The following is an 18,831-nucleotide window of genomic DNA, read 5'->3' as shown; positions in this document are numbered from 1 at the left end:
GGTTTCAACAAGAAGTCTCAGCATTTCAAATATGCTGAGACTTCTGTAAAGAGAAGAATAATTTTTTAAAAACCCAAGTCACTTAATTTGATTGATCTTGTTTTCAACCTGTGTGTCATACCACCTATGTCAAATGGAAGTTGCTAAGCAGATTTTTTTTTTTTTTTTTGAGACAGAGTCTGACTCTGTCACCCAGGCTGGAGTGCAGTGGCACGATCTCAGCTCACTGCAACTTCTGCCTCCCAGGTTCAAGCAATTCTTCTGCCTCAGCCTCCTGAGTAGCTGCGACTATAGGCGCGTGCCACCACGCCTGGCTAATTTTTGTATTTTTAGTAGAGACAGGGTTTCACCATATTGGCCAGGCTGGTCTTGAACTCCTGACCTCGTGATCCGCCCACCTCGGCCTCCCAAAGAGCTGGGATTACAGGTGTGAGCCAAAGTACCCAGCCACTAAGCAGATTTTTTAAAAACGAAAACATGTGGCCTCTTGGAAAGTACATATATATATATACACACACTAATACATAGTATTAGTACATATATAATATATATAGCTATATATATATTATATATATACACACACTAAATGGAGTTGATGATGAATTCTAATTAAGGTTTAACGATAAAGCAAATGTAATTTTTATTTACTGACTTCCAAGAATTCATAAGAAAAGTCTGGGAGTCCTGCATTTGATAAAATTAGACTTCAGAATTCAGACCATAAAGGACACTCAATAAATTTATGATAAAATATTATCAGTAATGCCCGGGGCAAAAAAGCAAAAAGTAAAATATTCAAAATATTACTCTGCTAAATGTGTCTCCCTATTAGGATATACACTTTTTGAAGGCAGAGATTTTTGTTGCTGTGTTCATTTTTGTATCCCTGCTACCCAGGGTGGAGCCTGGAATGCAGAGGTGTTCAGGCCAGGCACGGTGGCTCACATCTGTAATCCCGGCACTCTGGGAGGCCGAGGCGGGTGGATCACCTGAGGTCAGGGGGTCAAGACCAGCCTGGCCAACATGGTGAAACCCCGTCTCTACTAAAAATACAAAAATTAACCAGGCATGGTGGCATGTGCCTGTAATTCCAGCTAATAGAGAGGCTGAGGCAGGAGAATCGCTTGAACCCAGGAGGCGGAGGTTGCAGTGAGCTGAGATCGTGCCACTGCACCTCAGCTTGGATGACAGATACTCTATCTCAAAACAAAACAAAACAAAACAAAAAAATAATATTTGTTAAGTGAGTAAATCAATCAATCAGCCTAAAGCAAAACACACATTTAAATGTTAGGGAAAAAATAGTTATGCATCAGAGAGTCTGGCAGGTATGTATTTGTCTTGTCTCATATATTTCAATTACTATGCAAAAAGCAAAGATTCAGGATTTTAACAAACTTTCTGGTAGCTTCCAATTATTCCTATGTACAATTTACATATAAGGGTTTCTTTTTTCTAATTTTCTCAATTCAGTTTTCCTGATCCTTGTCTAGACATCGTCACTCAGTCACACTTGTAACCAAAATTTTCACCAGGAAAGAAAGCAGCATATGTAAACCCAAAGGGACAGAAAAGTCCGAACTTAACTAAATACAGAGATGTTTCCTTGGCTGGACATTGTAATGAATGAACTTCAAAAACATTTCCAAGGCTACAGAGCACAATGATTTAATAAATTTTTTTACAAACAAAAACTCACACATTAGTACAGCAACTTAACAACCATCTAAATGATGCCTGAATTTCAAAACATTCAAGTCATCTGACATACGTGGCTTGACGGGGACTCATCTGTAGAGGAGGTTAGGAGCCCCATGACTGCTAAGCCACGCCATAGAGTAAACACAAAGGCATAAATGCATTTTCAGCTAGTCCCCTAGGCCAGTCAGGTAAAGAGCATTTGCAATCACATATTTTATTTGCTTTTGCAAATGAGTTTTGCGCACATGAATTTTCGTAAATGAGTCTACGGGCCTTAAGGAACTTTCAGATGGGAGCAAACAAAAACGTTAGTTTGTTTTGTTCACGTTGTTAATATTGGTGCTGCCTTTACAAGAGACATAATGAAAATAAACTACTGCACCTAAGGAGCCTCAGGGAGAACAAAGATTTAACTCCTAGAAATTATTTGTTTTTATTTGTCCTGTGCACCACAGGATAGGGCTTCCCACTATTTTCTCACCTTGCAGAAAGTCCTCTTCATATTCTAGAGAAGTGATTTTCATCTGCAAAAACTATCATGAAATTAAATATCAACAGCAACAACAATGGATCTAACATCCATCAATATGTGCACGCTCAACATGCACAAGGAGCTTGAGCTCAAAGAACTTGATACAGAAAAGAGCTAAAATTCCCAGTCGCCAATAGCAGCTAACAGTCTTGGGCCACTAGAATGAAGATTCACAAAGAATGAAGAGTCACAGATTTAATCAGATACATCTTGCACCTTGTTTGAAAGGGACAGAACACAGCTAACTACTAGGCCCTATCTTTTTCAGAGTGATAGATGAAGAAGCGTGATTATCCTACAGCTCATGGTCCTGTGCAAATTAATAACAGCATTCATTTATTCACCCACCCATTTCACTGTAACAATAACAATACTATAATAGTTCATTACATGGATTATGTCATATAATGCTTATCCCACAGAGTGACTAAATGACTATTCATGTCCTCACTTAACTGTTGAAGAAACTGAGGCTTACAAATGTAATAATCTGTCCAAGATCAAACAGCTAGTAAGTACAATAGTGTGGACTCAGCTATAGGAAGGCTAGCTCTAGAGACCCCACTCTTGACCAATACACATCAGTACAAGGTACTGAGTACCCAATATGCACCTAGCATCAAGGTGTGGCCTCCGTTTCCTCATTCGAAACTGAGGGAAATAAGACTTCTCACATCGTGAGGATCAAATGAGAGGTCATCTGTAAAACATCCTGGCCAGTGCCTAGTGCCTAATAGGTACTCAATATAGTTGATTCTCTTCCTCCAGGTGTATAAAAATGAATAAAATTTCATCACTTCCCTGCAGGGTTGGAAGCAGGTCTGGAGATGACAAAACAGCACTGTTCCATATAAATCCATTCACCTCTCAAGCAGGACTTGTGGAAGTAATTCGAATCCTTCATGTTCATGAAAATCATTTTAAAGTAAAAATACTCATACCTCTTTCCCTGTGAAATACATTAGAATTTGGTGCAACTGTTGTCCTTGTCAGTAAGTGATACAGGACCATACTGCATTAATGTTTTCCACAGCTGTGGGAGCCATGCTATAATCAGACAACATCCTACTGAGGCATTCACACACATCTAAAAAACCCACCAAGCCCAAAAAGCAAAAAGGAGAAACCTTTTCCAAATCAATTTTCCCTTTTGTCTTTCTTTGCAACTCTCAGGCTCCCTTCCTTTCAGCCATTGAGCTGCGCTTCAGGTAGAGAGAAACACTTGGCATGAAAATGATTCTCCCATAAAGCCTGAAGTATTTTAAATACTTATAAGAACTGTGCATTTCAAATACACTAAGACTTCTGTAAAGAGAAGGATAACTTTATAAAAAACCAAGTCACTTAATTCTATTGGTCTTGTTTTCAACCTGTGTGTGATACCACCTATGTCAAATGGAAGTTGCTAAGCAGATTTTTTAAAAAAGAAAAGACGTGGCATCTTGGGCAGAGAAAGATATTTGAATTCTACAGGAGAAGCACTCTAAAAATCCCTAATATGACCTTCCTCAGAAACTATCCTACTCATCTGGGAAATGACCCCAGTACTACAAATATTTGGTTTTGTTCTACTTTTCAATTTACCACTTCATTTCAGAGAAATTAAAGCATCAACAACTGGTGTTTATGCAGGAGTCACAAAGTACCCAAACAGCCACATATATCTCAGTTTCATTCAAAACCTGAGAAAGCAAATCAATGGAAGATAATGGAATGGGATAAAATTAGCTCAGTCAGGGAGAAAACATATTTGCCTTCTAAGGTGCCTCTTCTCAAAAGGGCAGCGAAAGGAAAAAAATTAAAGCTTGGTTTCACATCACAGTAGAGCCTACAATTCATCAAGGTGACCACCTGCCAATGAAATTGATGAGGAAAACATCATTAAAAAGAAAAACTTACAACGCCCCCCCAATTAAGTTTTTTTCCCTGTTAAGAAAGCATAACCTTCCCTTCCATTCTTCCTCTACCTTCTACTTGTTATGCTTCCAATTAAGATTCGCCTATCTAAAAATAGGTAATGTGGCACTCACACCTCCTGTTAGTAATGTATTCCTTTAAGCTACATTCTGAAACCAAGCAGGATCCATAAATCATGCCTCTTCTCTCATGAAATGAGAAATGCTAAGGTCAACTGAAATTTCTGGAAAGGTGGAGAGGTAGAGCCACCCCAGTTATTTTTCTGCAAGTTGCAATAATTGCAAATGCCTCTTAGGAAAAACTCAGCATCAGTAATCCCCTAGCTCAGACACAAAGCTAAACTGTCACAGCTACCTGCAAGTGGGAGAAGCCCTAGTGTGCACAGTACTGAGCACTAGGACGTGAGAGGCAGGGCAGCAAAACAGCTCTACTCCAAGTCTGCAGTCTACCCTTATTAGTCTCTGATCATCTGTCTCTTTTTCTTTGCAGACCTATGGCTGAGTCATCTAGTGAAGGAGGAAACTGAGAAGACCTCCTAAGAAGTGAGATGCTGGCTTGGAAATCCAATATGTTCATTCCAAGGCACATCCATTCCATATTTATGTATCTACTCAAATATCTTAAAATGCACTGCATAGTACCGAATCTCAGTCCCAGAGGGTTTTGTTTTGACATCATGTAGTACTTGGCAGTATAAGCAGGAAGAGGAGGGTAAAAAAAAAAAAAAATGCCCTTCTCTGCTTTGATGAGAATAGAAGGTTAGAATCAACACCACTCCATGTAAAAGGAGAAAATTCTCTGTCTCTCTGATAGAGCTGAGTAGAATATTCACAAGCTCACCCAAATTGAATGTGCCTGCTGAGCTGATGATTGCATTTTTCAGATATGCTAGTCCTCTTTTGGAGCTGTTTTGTTTTAGGGTCTCTGTTTAGCTGTGTACTTACACTCAGAGCAAATGAATCACAAAGGGTGCAATTTTATAAATAAAAAAATCAAGAAATAGATAAGCTAGCAACTAGTAAAAACCAGAGTGACACATCCCTGGAAATTGATTTTCAAGCCTCAGCCCAGCTGTGTTTATTTCCATTCATTCTATATCTCATGAGGGTCAAGCTTTGGGTAGGAGGAGAAGAGCATGGGGCCTGGAAGAGAGGGAAAAATCACCACACAGAATGGAGACATGGTTCTGCCATGCCAGACCCTGGCAGATGTCCCCAACAACCTGCGAGAAACAGGTTTGCAGTGTCACAGGGCTGGTTTGAGTTCTGAGTCCATAAAGTTCTAAGTGTATTAAATACTTACAAGGATGGTGCATTTCAAATATGCTGCGAATTCTGTAAGGAGAATAACTTTTACAAATGCCAAGTCACTTAGTTCTGTCGCTGTTATTCCCAACTTGTGTATGAAACCACCTATGTCAAGTGGAAGTTGCTGAAGCCACTTCAGAAAACAAAAAAGAAAAAGGTGTGGACTTTTGAGCAGACATTTAGATTCTACCAGAGGCATTCTTGGAACCTCTAAAAGTGACCTTACTCAGAAACTATTCTGGCCATCCAGGAAATGACCCTAGTACTATAAATATTTGCTTCAGTTCTGCTCTTCAATTTACTGCTCCATTTCAGAGGAATTTTAAGCATCTATACCTGGTGTTTCATGCAAGTGGCACAATCAGCTGTGTAACCTTTAGTAAGTTTCTTAATGTCTCCGAAGTTCAGTTTCCTCATCTTCAAAGTGCGTACAATAATGGCACCTACCTCAAGGGCTCGTTGTGTGGTTAAATGACAGAAAATCAAGTGACACGTTTAACACAGTGCAGGATCTAAGAAAAGGAACCTAATACAATCTGAAAGTGTTAGCTGAGAGGTCAACATAATGAACATTTTTACCACAATGAGCCATTCAGGGATGAGTCCAACATAGCCCTGTTGCGAGCTTATCCTCCAACCATATTCTGGCTGAGACACATTGACCTGGGAAGGCCTTTGAGGGGGCAATTTTCCAGATTAAAGAAGCAAATTATGTGCATGATTTATGTGAAGCTGGAAGGTCCCCTCACACACACACACCCCTATTTTTTAAAAGTTCCTTTAACCCAGCCCATCATGGAGCCTGAAATTCCTTAATTCAATTACTCCTTAAGATCCTTTAGAGTCTGGTGCAGTGGCTTACAATTATAATCCCATCACTTTGGGAGCCAGAGGCAGGAGGATTGCTTGAGGCCAGAGTTCAAGACTAGCCTGGGCAACATAGTGAGACCTGTGTCTCTACAAAATATGAAAAATTAGCCAGATATGGTGGCACACACCTGTAGTCCCAGCAACTCAAGAGGCTGAGGTGGGAGGATCACTTGAGCCTGGGAGGTGGAGGCTGCAGTGACCCATGAGCATGTCACTGCACTCCAGCCTGGGTGACCAGAGCGAGATCCTGTCTCACAAAAAAAAAAAAAAATCCTTTACTCATTTTAAATGAGCCTAACAATTGATTACATGAAATTGAGGAACAATTAGCTATTTACCACATGACACTAATAATCATATCTATCATAGATTTAATATCTCCTTGTGCCAGTCAGCACTCTGAGTCCTGTAATCATTGCTAATCCTCCCAATCATGCAAGGTGTTGTGCCCATTTTAAGATGACAGCATGAGAATTAGAGAGACTAGGTCACTGCCCATGACCACAGAGCTTTTAAGTGGTAGAGCGGGAATTCAAACCTAATTCTGTCTAGCTCCAAATCCTATACATTCTGCCACATCTTCTGCTATACCATGCTACCTCTTCTTTCATAGGGATTAGTTGTACAGATAGCACATTAGCTCCCACTGTGGGAGAGCAGTTAAAAAGTGTCATAAAGAAATGAAATGGGGCCAGCCACAGTGGCTGACACCTGTAATCCTAGCACTTTGGGAGGCCAAGGCAGACAGATTGCTTGAGCCCAAGAGTCTGAGACCAGCCTGGGCAACATGGGGAAACCCCATCTCTACAAAAGATACAAAAATTAGCCAGGCATGATGGCATGCACCTGTGGTCCCAGCTACTCGGGAGGCTGAGGCAGGAGGATCACCTGAGCCCGATAGGTCGAGGTTGCAGTGAGCTAAAATCATACCACTGCACTCCAGCTCAGGCAACAGAGTGAGACCCTGTTTCAAAAAAAGGAAGGAAGGAGAGAAAGAGGGAAGGAGGGAAAGAGGGAAGGAAGGAGGGAAGGAGGGAAGGAAGGAAGAAAGGGAGGAAGGGAGGAAGGGAGGGAGGAAGGGAGGGAGGAAGGGAGGGAGGGAGGGAGGGAGAGAGGGAGGGAGAGGGAGGGAGGGAACAAGTTAAATGAATGTGGTACCCAACCTCCCAGATGGTCCTCAGTGAACCCTGACTCCTGATATTCATGCCCATGTGTAATCCCTTCCCACAGTGTGTCACAGTTGGTCTATGAATCTAATGGATACAGCAAGAGTGATGGTGTGTCACTTCCAATGCTAGGTTATAAAAGGCATTATAGATTCTGCCTTGCTCACTCTCTTGGATCACATGATTTGGGAGAAGCCATCTACAATATCTTGAAGATATTCAGGCTGCCTGGTAGAGAGGCCACGTTGCTAAACACTGACGCCTCCTGCAAACAGCCCTATGAGCAACCATATTGGAAGCAGGTCCTCTGGCCCTAGTCAAGCCTTTGGATGATTGTTCCCCTGGTCAACAGTTTGCTTTATGAGAGACCCTAATCTAGAACCCTCCAGCTAGGCTGTTCCCTAATTCTTGATACTCAGAAACTATGTGAGGTAATAAATGTTTGTTGTTTTAAGGTGCTAAATTTGAGGATTATTTTTTATGTATCAATAACTAATATAGTGTAAAAATCAGACAGAAGTCAGGATTATACAAAAGCCTTGGCCGAGGGGAGGGGAGAAGACTGGCAACCAAAGGGTAATAAAATGATTTGGAGCATGAGGACAGACAAAAAGAAGAGATCATCTGAAGTGAGAAAATAACAATATTATTAAATATTTATATAGCACATGTAGTGTTCTAAGTTTTGTTACTATATTCGCTCATGTAATCCACATAACAATCCTATAAAGTAGTACTAGAGTTATCCTCATTTTACAGATAAGGAAACTGAGGTACAGAAGATTTAAACAATTTGCCCAGGTCACTCAGTTAGTAAATGGTAAAGCTGGGATTCACCCCAGGCAGTGCAGCTCCAACTTTTGACACTTAACAACTTCACACGCTGCCTCTCAGATCTAAAGAAAAACAGGAAAAGCAGCCAAGGCCTTTATGTTGTCAGGGGTCTGAGTAAACCCCATGCCTTTGGTCTAGATTGTTTGATTCTTGTTTTAATAAGGATAACAAAGTACATTGTATAGCAATGCCCCACTTACTTCACTTAATCCTTAAAAAAAACTCCCAGGAGAGGCCGAAGAGATAGTTTTGTCTCCATTTTACAGAGGAGAAAAACTGAGGCTGAGCAATGTTAAGGGATGATTTGAATCGGTGAATTTTAAATCAAATGAGTTTTCTTGGCAAATTAAGGAATTGTCCAACTCTAACCTAAATTAGAGTTGGAAATTCTAACATGTTGAAACTCTCTTGTTTACCTTACCTATTGACAGTTGTAGTTGCCTATTTACATTTCAGATTCCATGGATAAAAATAAATAAATCAAAGAGGAAGCAGCCCCATGAGAAGAACATGAGGTTCATGGGCTACCTTACTTTCAACCAGGAGTAGGTACATTCATAATAAAACACAATCACAATAATATTCAAAATCAATTTAAGCAAACAAGAGTGGCATAATTAAAGTAGGAGCTCAGGGCCTCTTTCCAAGAGAATAAGATGGCTTGAAATAACTACCACCATCCCCACTAAAAAAAAAAATTAAATATGCATGCATATTGTTGAGGAATAATCATTGTAACAGCCCCCAAAAGAAAAATGTGTTTATTTCTAGTCAATTGAAAAAATGTATCACTGATTGTTCCCCCAACAATATAGTAATTGTGAAGTCCACAGAAATGCAGCAATGTTAATGCTGAGATTCAAATATGAAGGCACTAAAGAGAGAAAACTGGACAGTTTCAGACAAACCTAACAACTACAACATCGCAGTCATAATTTCCTCTTCCTCCACAGGCTATCTGCCCCCCACACACTTCCATTTCCTCTGAACTGCAAGTCTATATGCACATCACATTATCTAATCATGGGGTACTTTTTTCCTGTTTATACTAGAATTTATTTTATTTGGGCGGGGGAGGAGAGGCATAATCTGCGTGTTAGACATTCTCTCACAGATGATTTTAGAAACAGTGTCCTCTCGATACAGGGCGTTCATTCTCAGATCTTCTATGAAGAATGATATTTGCACTAATGAGTGTTTCCTGCACTATTATTGGTGAGGCAATTAGGCCTTCCCACACTCATGTCTGCAGGCTGCTGTGGGCCTCTGGGTAATCAATCATGTTTCTCAGCAGCACTGTCAATCAGAAGCTCGCCTGAGTGGCATCTATTGACAGTTCTCAGCATGCCAGCGCTTTCCCGCCCCCTCTCCTCTTTCGGGTTCATGGTAATACAGACTTTGAGCCTGCTGTTTTTTCATCATAGAGTGGAATTTTTTCATTTTTCTCTGCTTGTGTTTATTCTTCCCCCTGATTTATCCTTTCAAGAATATCACAGAAAATATAGTATTCAACACGAATCCCCCAGAGGGCTTCTTGGTTGTGGTTTCAATATATATTATTCTGTATTTCATTTCTTTGCCTTCTCCTTACCTTTAGACAACTCAAACTATATCCTGCTAACCTCTATTACAACCCCAAAATATCCATACTCCATCTTTCTCTGTATTTCTGACCACACGTTTGACTTCTTCTTATTGTCCAGAAAGTCTTAACTAATTATCAACAGGGAATTGAATTGTCCTCCACCTGCCAGCATGGTCCCTAATTTTATCACCAAACTATATTTGCGAGGACTGCGTATGCCAGATTTTTCAAAACTACCCCAATCTCAAATGATCTATTCCTTGGACAAAGTGGTTCTAAACGTCAGTTTGGAAAATCAGGTTGTTGCACACTTAAATGAGATTATTTTAAGTAATTATGGTATTCACGTCACTCTCCTTTAGGTACTCAGAAAACCATCAGGACTAGAAAAATACCTATTTCAATTAGAAATTGCGTCTCTGTTTCCTATAAACTGAAGAGAAACCTTACTTGCTACATGGCAGCCTGGAGAAAATGGACAAGGCCCATTTGGAATTCGTTAGTATCTGTGCCCCACCCCCACCAGCACCATGGCAGGCACAAGAGCCCAAAAGTGACACACAGGACTGTCTCTTTCTTATCCATCCTCAAACTCATACTCAGAGAAACTTTAGCAATGACAGCATGCGGGGCATTAAGGAGTGATCCTTGGCTCTACTTCCCACAAGTCCTGGGTTCGTGCTTTCCTGATTTAACTACCTTTGGTAGGCACCTTCCTCAGTTCATCCACTCACAAGAAGTACTGGCAGTCTGTATTTTGGCAGCTTCCCATGTGCAAAAAAAAAAAAAAAAGCAGGGAAAAGGGGGTGGGGAGGAATATGACTGCTTTTTATGAAATCTCTCTGTAAAGAGGAATGTGGGTCAACACAAAATACTTCTGTATATGCAACAGCCCTTCAATGGGAAACTAAACAGTTTCTTCCAAGAATGTTTTGAGCTACATTATTTGCAAATGGCACATAAACAATGGTATTAACATCACTAAAGAAGAAAACAGTAGGTCCACTGGAAATGGAAGACAGCCTGTGGAAAAGGTCAGGGGAGATGTATTAAACCTAATAATATAAGTGACATTTATAATCATTGGTCATGTGTTGGGCAATGTGTGAGGTACAGCACATGCACTCTCTGTTTTAGTCCTTAATACAACCCTGTGAAATGGGTCCTATTGTTGGGCACACTTCCCAGATGAAGCAGCCTTGGCACAATGAGGTTGCACATCTGGCTTGGAGGAGAGGAGTGCACACAAGCCCAGACTATTGGAGTCCAATGCTGCAGTTTTTGAGCATGCTGTTATCCTGCCTAGGTCAGTCTGGGCTCAGCACCATCCAGGGGAGAGGGCTATAATTCCCTGGATTCTAAGCTCTCTTAGGTAAATACCCTTTGCTTTGACTTGACTCTGCATCCACCAAGTAGCCGAAGGTTATAATCTGGCCTCCTCTGCTATCATGACTATAAGGATAATTTTGTGAGTCCTATGAGGGTTGTTTCTCATTATAAAATGATGAATTGGCCATTTCCTGGCTCTCTTGGATTCCTGAACATTCAGTTACCAACAGCCAGGCCCCTTGAACCTTAGCACTTCCCAGCCCTCCAAACTGGGACCAGATCCTGGAATGCCCCAGCTCCATCCAGCCCTCTTTTGTGTAAATGTCCACCAGTTTCTCCAGTCTCTACTTTTTTTTCTCTACAGACATCACACCTTCATCTTACTCTTTAGCTATGCAAAGGTGGCAAACGCAAACTCTTGTTAACACTTTGAGAACCTCACTCTCCATCACTTTGACTATATGCTCATTTTCTGTCCTCTCCATATAAATATGTTTTCTTTAAAACCAAATGACTCCTCATTATCAAAGTTCCATGAAACTGGTTGACTCATATATTCTACTTGTATCACCACAACATCAGCTTGCCTTTGTTTAGCTTTTGAATTCTATCAAGAAGAAATAAGTAACCCTTGAGCTAGTCCCTTAGTCTTGGCTCACTGCAACCTCTGCCTCCCAGGTTCAAGCGATTCTCCTGCCTCAGCCTCCCAAGTAGCTGGGATTACAGGCATGCACCACCATGCCTGGTTAATTTTGTGTATTCAGTAGAGACAGGGTTTCTCCATGTTGGTCAGGCTGGTCTTGAACTCCTGACCTCAGGCGATCTGCCTGCCTCAGCCTCCCAAAGTGCTGAGATTACAGGCATGAGCCACTGTACCCGGCCGAAATCATGTCATTTTATACACACACACACACACATGCACACACACACATACATAAAACATATAGCATCTACATATAAAATACATTTTCTGGCCAAGCACAATGGCAAACACCTATAATCCCAATAGTTTGGGAGGCCAAGGTAGGAGGATCACTTGAGCCCAGGAGTTTGAGAACAGTCAGAGCAACACAGCAAAACCCTGTCAAAAATACAAAAAGTAAATTTTAAAAATTAGCTGGGCATGGTGGCACACACCTGTAGTCCCAGCTACTCAGGAGGCAGACTGAGTGACAAAGCTATCTACTTTATCTAAGGGAAAAGGCTCTCCCAGGCATTGAGCTTTTACCATGTTCTGGCAGGTCATGCTACAAAGAACTGCCCTGCCCACACGCACTCTAAGGATCCACCTTTACAGTCATGACCTGATTCCGCAGAAGGAGCCTGTGGACCAGGGGAAGCCAATCATAAGGCTCAGAACCATCATCAGGGCCTGAGGTTAAAACGTGAGCTCAGCCCATCCGAGTCCTCTCTTGGCAATTTAATCAGGAAACACTGGGACATGGGGCTAGAGGGGGTGGTACTGAGGGTAAGAAGGGGGCCTGAGGTTGGGCTTGGGCTAGGGCAAGTGCATGCTGACATTGCAAGCTGTGGAAAGTCACAGTAGAGAGGGGAAAGAAGCTGCTTAGAACAGAGGAGATGAGAATAGGCACATGTGAAAGGGCATGTGCCATGTGGTCCTGGTTTTTAAGAACATTGTTTTCCTAAATGTCGTGGAGAAAGGACGAAGGATGCCTGGGACTTGGGAGGATGAAGGGAAGAGCACCTAAGCATCAGAGGAAGCTAGGGATGCCCAGTGAGAGGTGGGATGAAGAATCTTCTCATCTGTCTTAAGCACCGTGTGTCAAATCCCTTTTTATAAACAAAGCCCACACTGAGACCCTCTATAACACACGTAATGTTCTAAACTTTCACCAATGAAAAATTCGCCTCACAGGACAGTCAAGTTTCACACTTACTCTCAATTGGGGTAGGACGAATCTTTCCCTTACGAGATGGATTTGCATTTTGTTCTGATGACAAGTTTCCTGTAGCTGATCAATCATACCAGACAGAGGAAAGAGAGCATTGTGATGATCTATGAGTTATACTAGCATGAATAGAACAAACACAGGCCTAACCACCACTGCATTTTTCTAAACATGGCCTGCAGTTAACATACAACACCATTTCCAGTCGCAAACACATCCTGTCACTGTCAGGCCTCTGAGCCCAAGCTAAGCCTACTGAGCACCTTGTAACCCCCACTCTGCCCACCAGAGAACAACCCCCCTTTGACTGTAATTTTCCTTTATCGACCCAAATCCTATAAAACGGCCCCACCCTTATCTCCCTTCGCTGACTCTCTTTTCGGACTCAGCCCACCTGCACCCAGGTGAAATCAACAGCTTTATTGCTCACACAAAGCCTGTTTGGTGGTCTCTTCACACGGACGCGAGTGAAAGTCACTGCCCCTTAGCATTATGTACTATGCACAGTCCTCACCCCGAAGTTAGGTCCTCCTCTTCCATCCCAACTCTGATCTGGGAATGGGTGTGAAACTCCTTCATAACCCCTGCAGTTTACAGGAAGTTTTCCTCTCCATGTAAAGCAAACACATGACTTCTCTATTACGGCTCCTTAACTGAGCCCTTTCACCGTTCTTGCTGAATCCTCTACTTTCGTCGGGGAAGCAGGAGATTGAAGGGGGTTACTGAAAAGTCAAGGCTAAAGTAAAATTAAAATTAAAACACAGTTTCTAAGGCCTGCAGAGTGCACAGAAATGGTCTTTGTCTTGGTGGAGCTGGGAACACAATGGTGTAAATGTAGCACTTGGCATGTGGCCCGCAGGTCTCATTATTTTACAATTATACCCAGATGTCAAACATCAATGTTGGCATTTAAAGCCTACAGAGTTGGTGAGTGTTTAAAATGGTTCACACCTGCCTTCTGCAAAAGTTAAAGTGAAGAGATGACAGGTTTGTTTAACACAGCACGTGTTTTTCCTAACTAGCCAGTGACAAGAAAGAGTTATACAGGTACTTACTATTTATAACCCATGGCCACATCCACAAAATACTTTCTTCTCTGTCGATAGACATTGTCCTTAAATCCCTTAAACACAAAAAAGATTAAGTTATTTAACAAAGTGCTGAAAATTAGCTGCAGAAGACCTAAAAGAAAATCACTGTGGTGTCTGAGTGTTCAATTCATATGTAAATCTTATCCTAGGATGGCCATCTTGATGACACAGACAGAAACAAATTGTGCTTACAGTAAAACCTCATTAAATTGGGGCTGTACTAATTTAGGATGTGTGGCAATTCAGGCTAAAGTTTACCTTTCCACTAAGTAAGCAGAATGGCTTAGTTGAGCAAATTGATATTGTGAACAATACCTTTAGGTTTTCAAATATCATTTGCATGTAATTGATCTTAATCACAAATTAATCCCATCCTATTCATTAAAACAGATCCCTTTAACATGATTATTCAGTAACTTAACCTAATTTTAATTGCTTTGTATAAATAACTAATAAATGTGACATTTATTATAAATTCTATCATTTACAATAATCGACACATTCCCAAATTAGTATGAATTAAAGAGGTTTTGCTGTATTTTATGACTACAGCCACATAATGCAAAATCGATTTTAGGGAATTCATGCACAGGACAGAAGCTTAGCACCATTTCACTCTGACTTCTTATAATTCTAGTTAGTCTTAGCCAACTTCAAGATATTTATCCATCATCATCCACTTGGGAAATTAAACATTATGTCTGTCATTTTTCAGTCAAGTGAAATCCTTCAGAGAGGACTTCTCGGTTTACTCAGAAATCTCTCCTCTTGTCAACAGACTTTCCATTTTCCTTTCCTTTAAGCACTTTCAGACAATCAATTCTTTCCAGGGTTGTTTCTTCTAGCTGTTGGAAGCTCAGAAGGAGTTATTGCAATTTGACTCCTACCACTACAGCCCTGCAACCTGGAAGGATAACCAGGAAGCAATGGCTTGCTAAGAATGGAGGCCAGGCAAGGAGACAAGCCACTGGGATCATGGCATTGGAGAGTGAAGAACAGGGTGAGGCCCACAAAGGCCTAGACTACCTTTGCTGAGCCTAAGACAGCTCTGCAAGATGGGCTGCTCAAAAGGAGCCTCAAACTCATTAGCAAATCGCCCCTCTCTTGCCTGGCTGAAGAGAACTGGCCTCGAGGCTAGAAATCTTCACAGGGCTGTCTGCTTGACAGAAATGAAGAACTTCCATTGTCAACAACCTTTCTTTCAGGAATGACAAGAGAGTTACTAAGGGGAGGAGAGAGAAGATGCCCTGAGACCACATTAACACCATGTAGAAATGAAGTATCCTCTGTCCAAGAAACTAGCACTTTCTTTTACTGTGAATTGGGAGTTTTTAAACTGGGGTTCATAGGCAGGCTTGTGAAGTCCTAAAATGTCTATATAAAAAATTTTACAAAATAGTTACCACAGTCCTTGAAGTTTGGGTATTTGGTAAAAAATAATAATAATAATAATAAAATAAAATAAATAGTTACCACATTCACAAATAGATCTGTGCCCTTTAAAAAGGTCTCCTGCTGTAGAGGGTAGATGCAGTCATGCTAGAAAATACTTGTTTCAACACTCACTAGTAAAACCAGGCTACTTGAGATGGTAAAACCAAAGAATTCCAAGCACCTTTATTATTCAAAAAGAAAACAGGCCATGACAAAAGGAAAAGCGTCCTGTGAAAAGCACAGCATCTGTTCCCCGGTTCCTGCCAGACTGGACACCATGGTAACGGCATCATAATCTGCTGGGCCTCCTGAAGAATCTCAACTGCCTCTCTTCTGCAAACACCTGCACCTTTTCCAAGGACGCAAGAGAGTGATTTACTCATCATGCCTCATTAGCTTAGTGTGGCGGTGATTACGCAAATGTTGTGGGCGATCCAGAACTTCCTGGATTGAACCATGGACTGGCAAAGTAAACTAGGGACGCTAGCTGCACTAGTAGTGACAGAGAAACAGCATTCCTTGGCCATCCATTCTGAACTGAAGCCAGGGATAGGGTTACCGGATAAAATACAGGGCACTCAGTTAAATTTGAATTTCAGGTAAACAACAAATAATCTTTTTAGTATAAATATGTTCCAAGTATTACATGGGACATACTTATACCACAAAACTACTCCTTATTTATCTGAAACTCAAATTTAACTGGGCATCCTAGATATTTATTTGCTAAATCTGGCAACCCTAGCAGCCAGAGAGTACCCACCCTCCCTCTCTCAATTGAAATCAAAGGAAATTGAAGACCCAGCCTGAACTCTAAAGTGCTCAGCTAAATTTGTGTTGACACTCAATTAGCTATCCCAAATAGGTCAACCGTGATGGAATATTAGAATCACCTGGGAGCTTTAAATAATACATCAAACCTGGCCACATTCCCAGAGGCCCTGGCATCAGTATTTTTTAATTCTCCGCATGTGATGTGAATGGAAAGCTAGGGATGAGAATCGCTGAGCTGGAACATTAATTAAGACATTAGTTCTCAAACTTTAGATCTCATCAGGATCCCCTGCAGAAACTTTGAAATGCAGATTCCTGGGCCATCCCTGAAAGTTCTGACTCAGTAGGCTTCAGATGAGCATCAAGATATTGTATTTTTAACAAACACCTTATGAGTGAACCTTGAACCCCCACTTCGAAAGACCTTCCCAGTCTAGATGCTGGCTCCTCAAAGTGTGGTCCCAAGACCCTCTGGTGCAAGTCTTATCTGGGAGATCACCAGAAATACAGAATCCCAGGCCCTACAGACTCATTATCTGCATTTAAAAATGATCGCGAAGGTGATTAGTTTGCCCCCTGAGGTTTGAGAGGCACTGACCTAGATATTTAACCCTTTCTAGGGAGCCTCGGCAACCTTACTCTTATATTCCAAGCCCCTTCTGAAGTATCCTATCACAACGGTCCCTGTGTTTGTCTCAGGACTGGGATTATTCCCAGGCAGAAAAAGTGCTTAGACAACTTTTCCATCCTCATCAAACAACGTACAAAAACACCAATTTGCCTATATCACATTCTGTGTAATGAACATTTGGTGTGCGTATAAAAGAAATATATGTGGTCTAAAAAATGACAAGAGAGGGGATTGCTAAGTGCTTGCAATTATTTCAAGTGGCTGCACAGAAAATAAGAGAAGGTATCATAAGGTGGGTATAATTAGGAGTAATGGAATAAAATTAAGCACAGGAAAATTTATGCTGGGTATTGGAATAAATGTTTTCTCAGCAAAGTCAGTGGTTCCTATGGTCGTTCCATTAAAATGGCTGAACTCCTTTCTCCAGGTTGAGTAATTTTCAAACTAGACTAAGGGGAGCATTTGGAAATAGGAGGTTATCGAAAAATCCTTTACTGTCCAGGCATTGATCTGGATGATTTAATACAGCATTTCTATTTCTGGAATTAAGCATTTACTCTTGCCAAATGCTTTCCAGTTGTTTTATTAACTAGGCTTTTCAAACACCCCTTTGAGGTCAATAACAATTTTATTTCCACTTTTTACATAAAGAACTTGAGGTGCAGAGGTAAAGGGACTTGGGCAAGGTCATTCTGCAAGTTAACAGCTGGTGTCTGTGCAGCCCGGGTACTGCTTAGCTCCTACGTCAGGTTCCCGTGCTAATTCTGATGCCTTCTGGAAATTGAGAGAGGGGAAAGATAACAATGGGTGATTATTAAAGCTATTTTTTAATGTTTTTCTAATGTTCAGAAGCCTTACATGTGAATTACTGGAAAATATTCTGAAATTATAGGCTGTGTTAGCAAATATAACACATTGTTTCTTTGAGAGAATTCAGCTTTTTGAAAATAATGCAATTGAATTAGGTCTGTTTGACCATTTGTTTGAATGGTATATTTGAATTGGTCTGAGTTGGCATATATGTCAAATGACTGGTTTAATTGAAGATTTCCCTAGGGTTAAAGTTGTCATAGTTTCCTTTAAAACAGGGGTTCTCAAACTTAAGGGCGGGCTTGTTAAAACAAATTCCCAGGTGATACTGACACTGCTGATGTTGGGGTCGCACTTAGAGAGCCACTGCGCAGAGTACAGCCACACTGCCAAACCCCCAGATTTCCTCAGTTTAAACAGCAAGGAATGTCTGTAAACTATTACCTGCAGACCACAGATGCGTCCTGTAAGCGTTAGTGATCTGCTTGGGTTTCACTCTTTTATCTGCCCATTTTTAGACAAGGGGCACCGGGGGAGGGAAAAAATGCCTATAATGAATGGGTGCATTGCTTACTTCTCCCAGACTATTAACTGTACTTCACTCTGGCCATAAAGAAGTTCCAGGTCTCTTGTGTTAAATAAAAACTGATGTAAAAGGGGGAAGGGGAGAATAATGGGAAATGCTTACCCAAGTATCATATTTCTTTACAGATGGTCATTTTTATTGGAGTAGAGGAAAGAATGATGGTAGATAGATTCAGGGTAGATGTGGGAAGAGATATGTCTTCCATCATAGCCTTTATTCTAAAACTCTCTACCTTTCCATTGAGACTGAAGTCAACTACATTACTCTACTCCTAACTACCTCCAGTCAAGGAAAATAGCAAGAAGAATTTTATTCTCTCACTGAGCCCCATAATACCTAGTCCTCCCTAGTTTC

At 41.1% G+C, this 18,831-nt stretch overlaps 1 protein-coding gene across 1 annotated transcript in view; it reads right to left on the bottom strand.

Annotated features, from left to right (window-relative positions):
* The window catches only part of TPH2 (tryptophan hydroxylase 2), a 96,203-nt gene that overhangs the window by 71,252 nt on the left and 6,120 nt on the right, over positions 1-18,831 (bottom strand). Inside the window, exon 5 of the mRNA XM_522470.7 lies at positions 14,207-14,274. Coding sequence (XP_522470.2) covers positions 14,207-14,274 — 68 coding nt within the window. The remainder of the gene's footprint in view (positions 1-14,206; positions 14,275-18,831) is intronic.

This window comes from Pan troglodytes, chromosome 10, assembly GCF_028858775.2.
Source record: "Pan troglodytes isolate AG18354 chromosome 10, NHGRI_mPanTro3-v2.0_pri, whole genome shotgun sequence".
Taxonomy (NCBI): domain Eukaryota; kingdom Metazoa; phylum Chordata; class Mammalia; order Primates; family Hominidae; genus Pan; species Pan troglodytes.
This window is presented reverse-complemented; position numbering and strand designations above follow the sequence as displayed.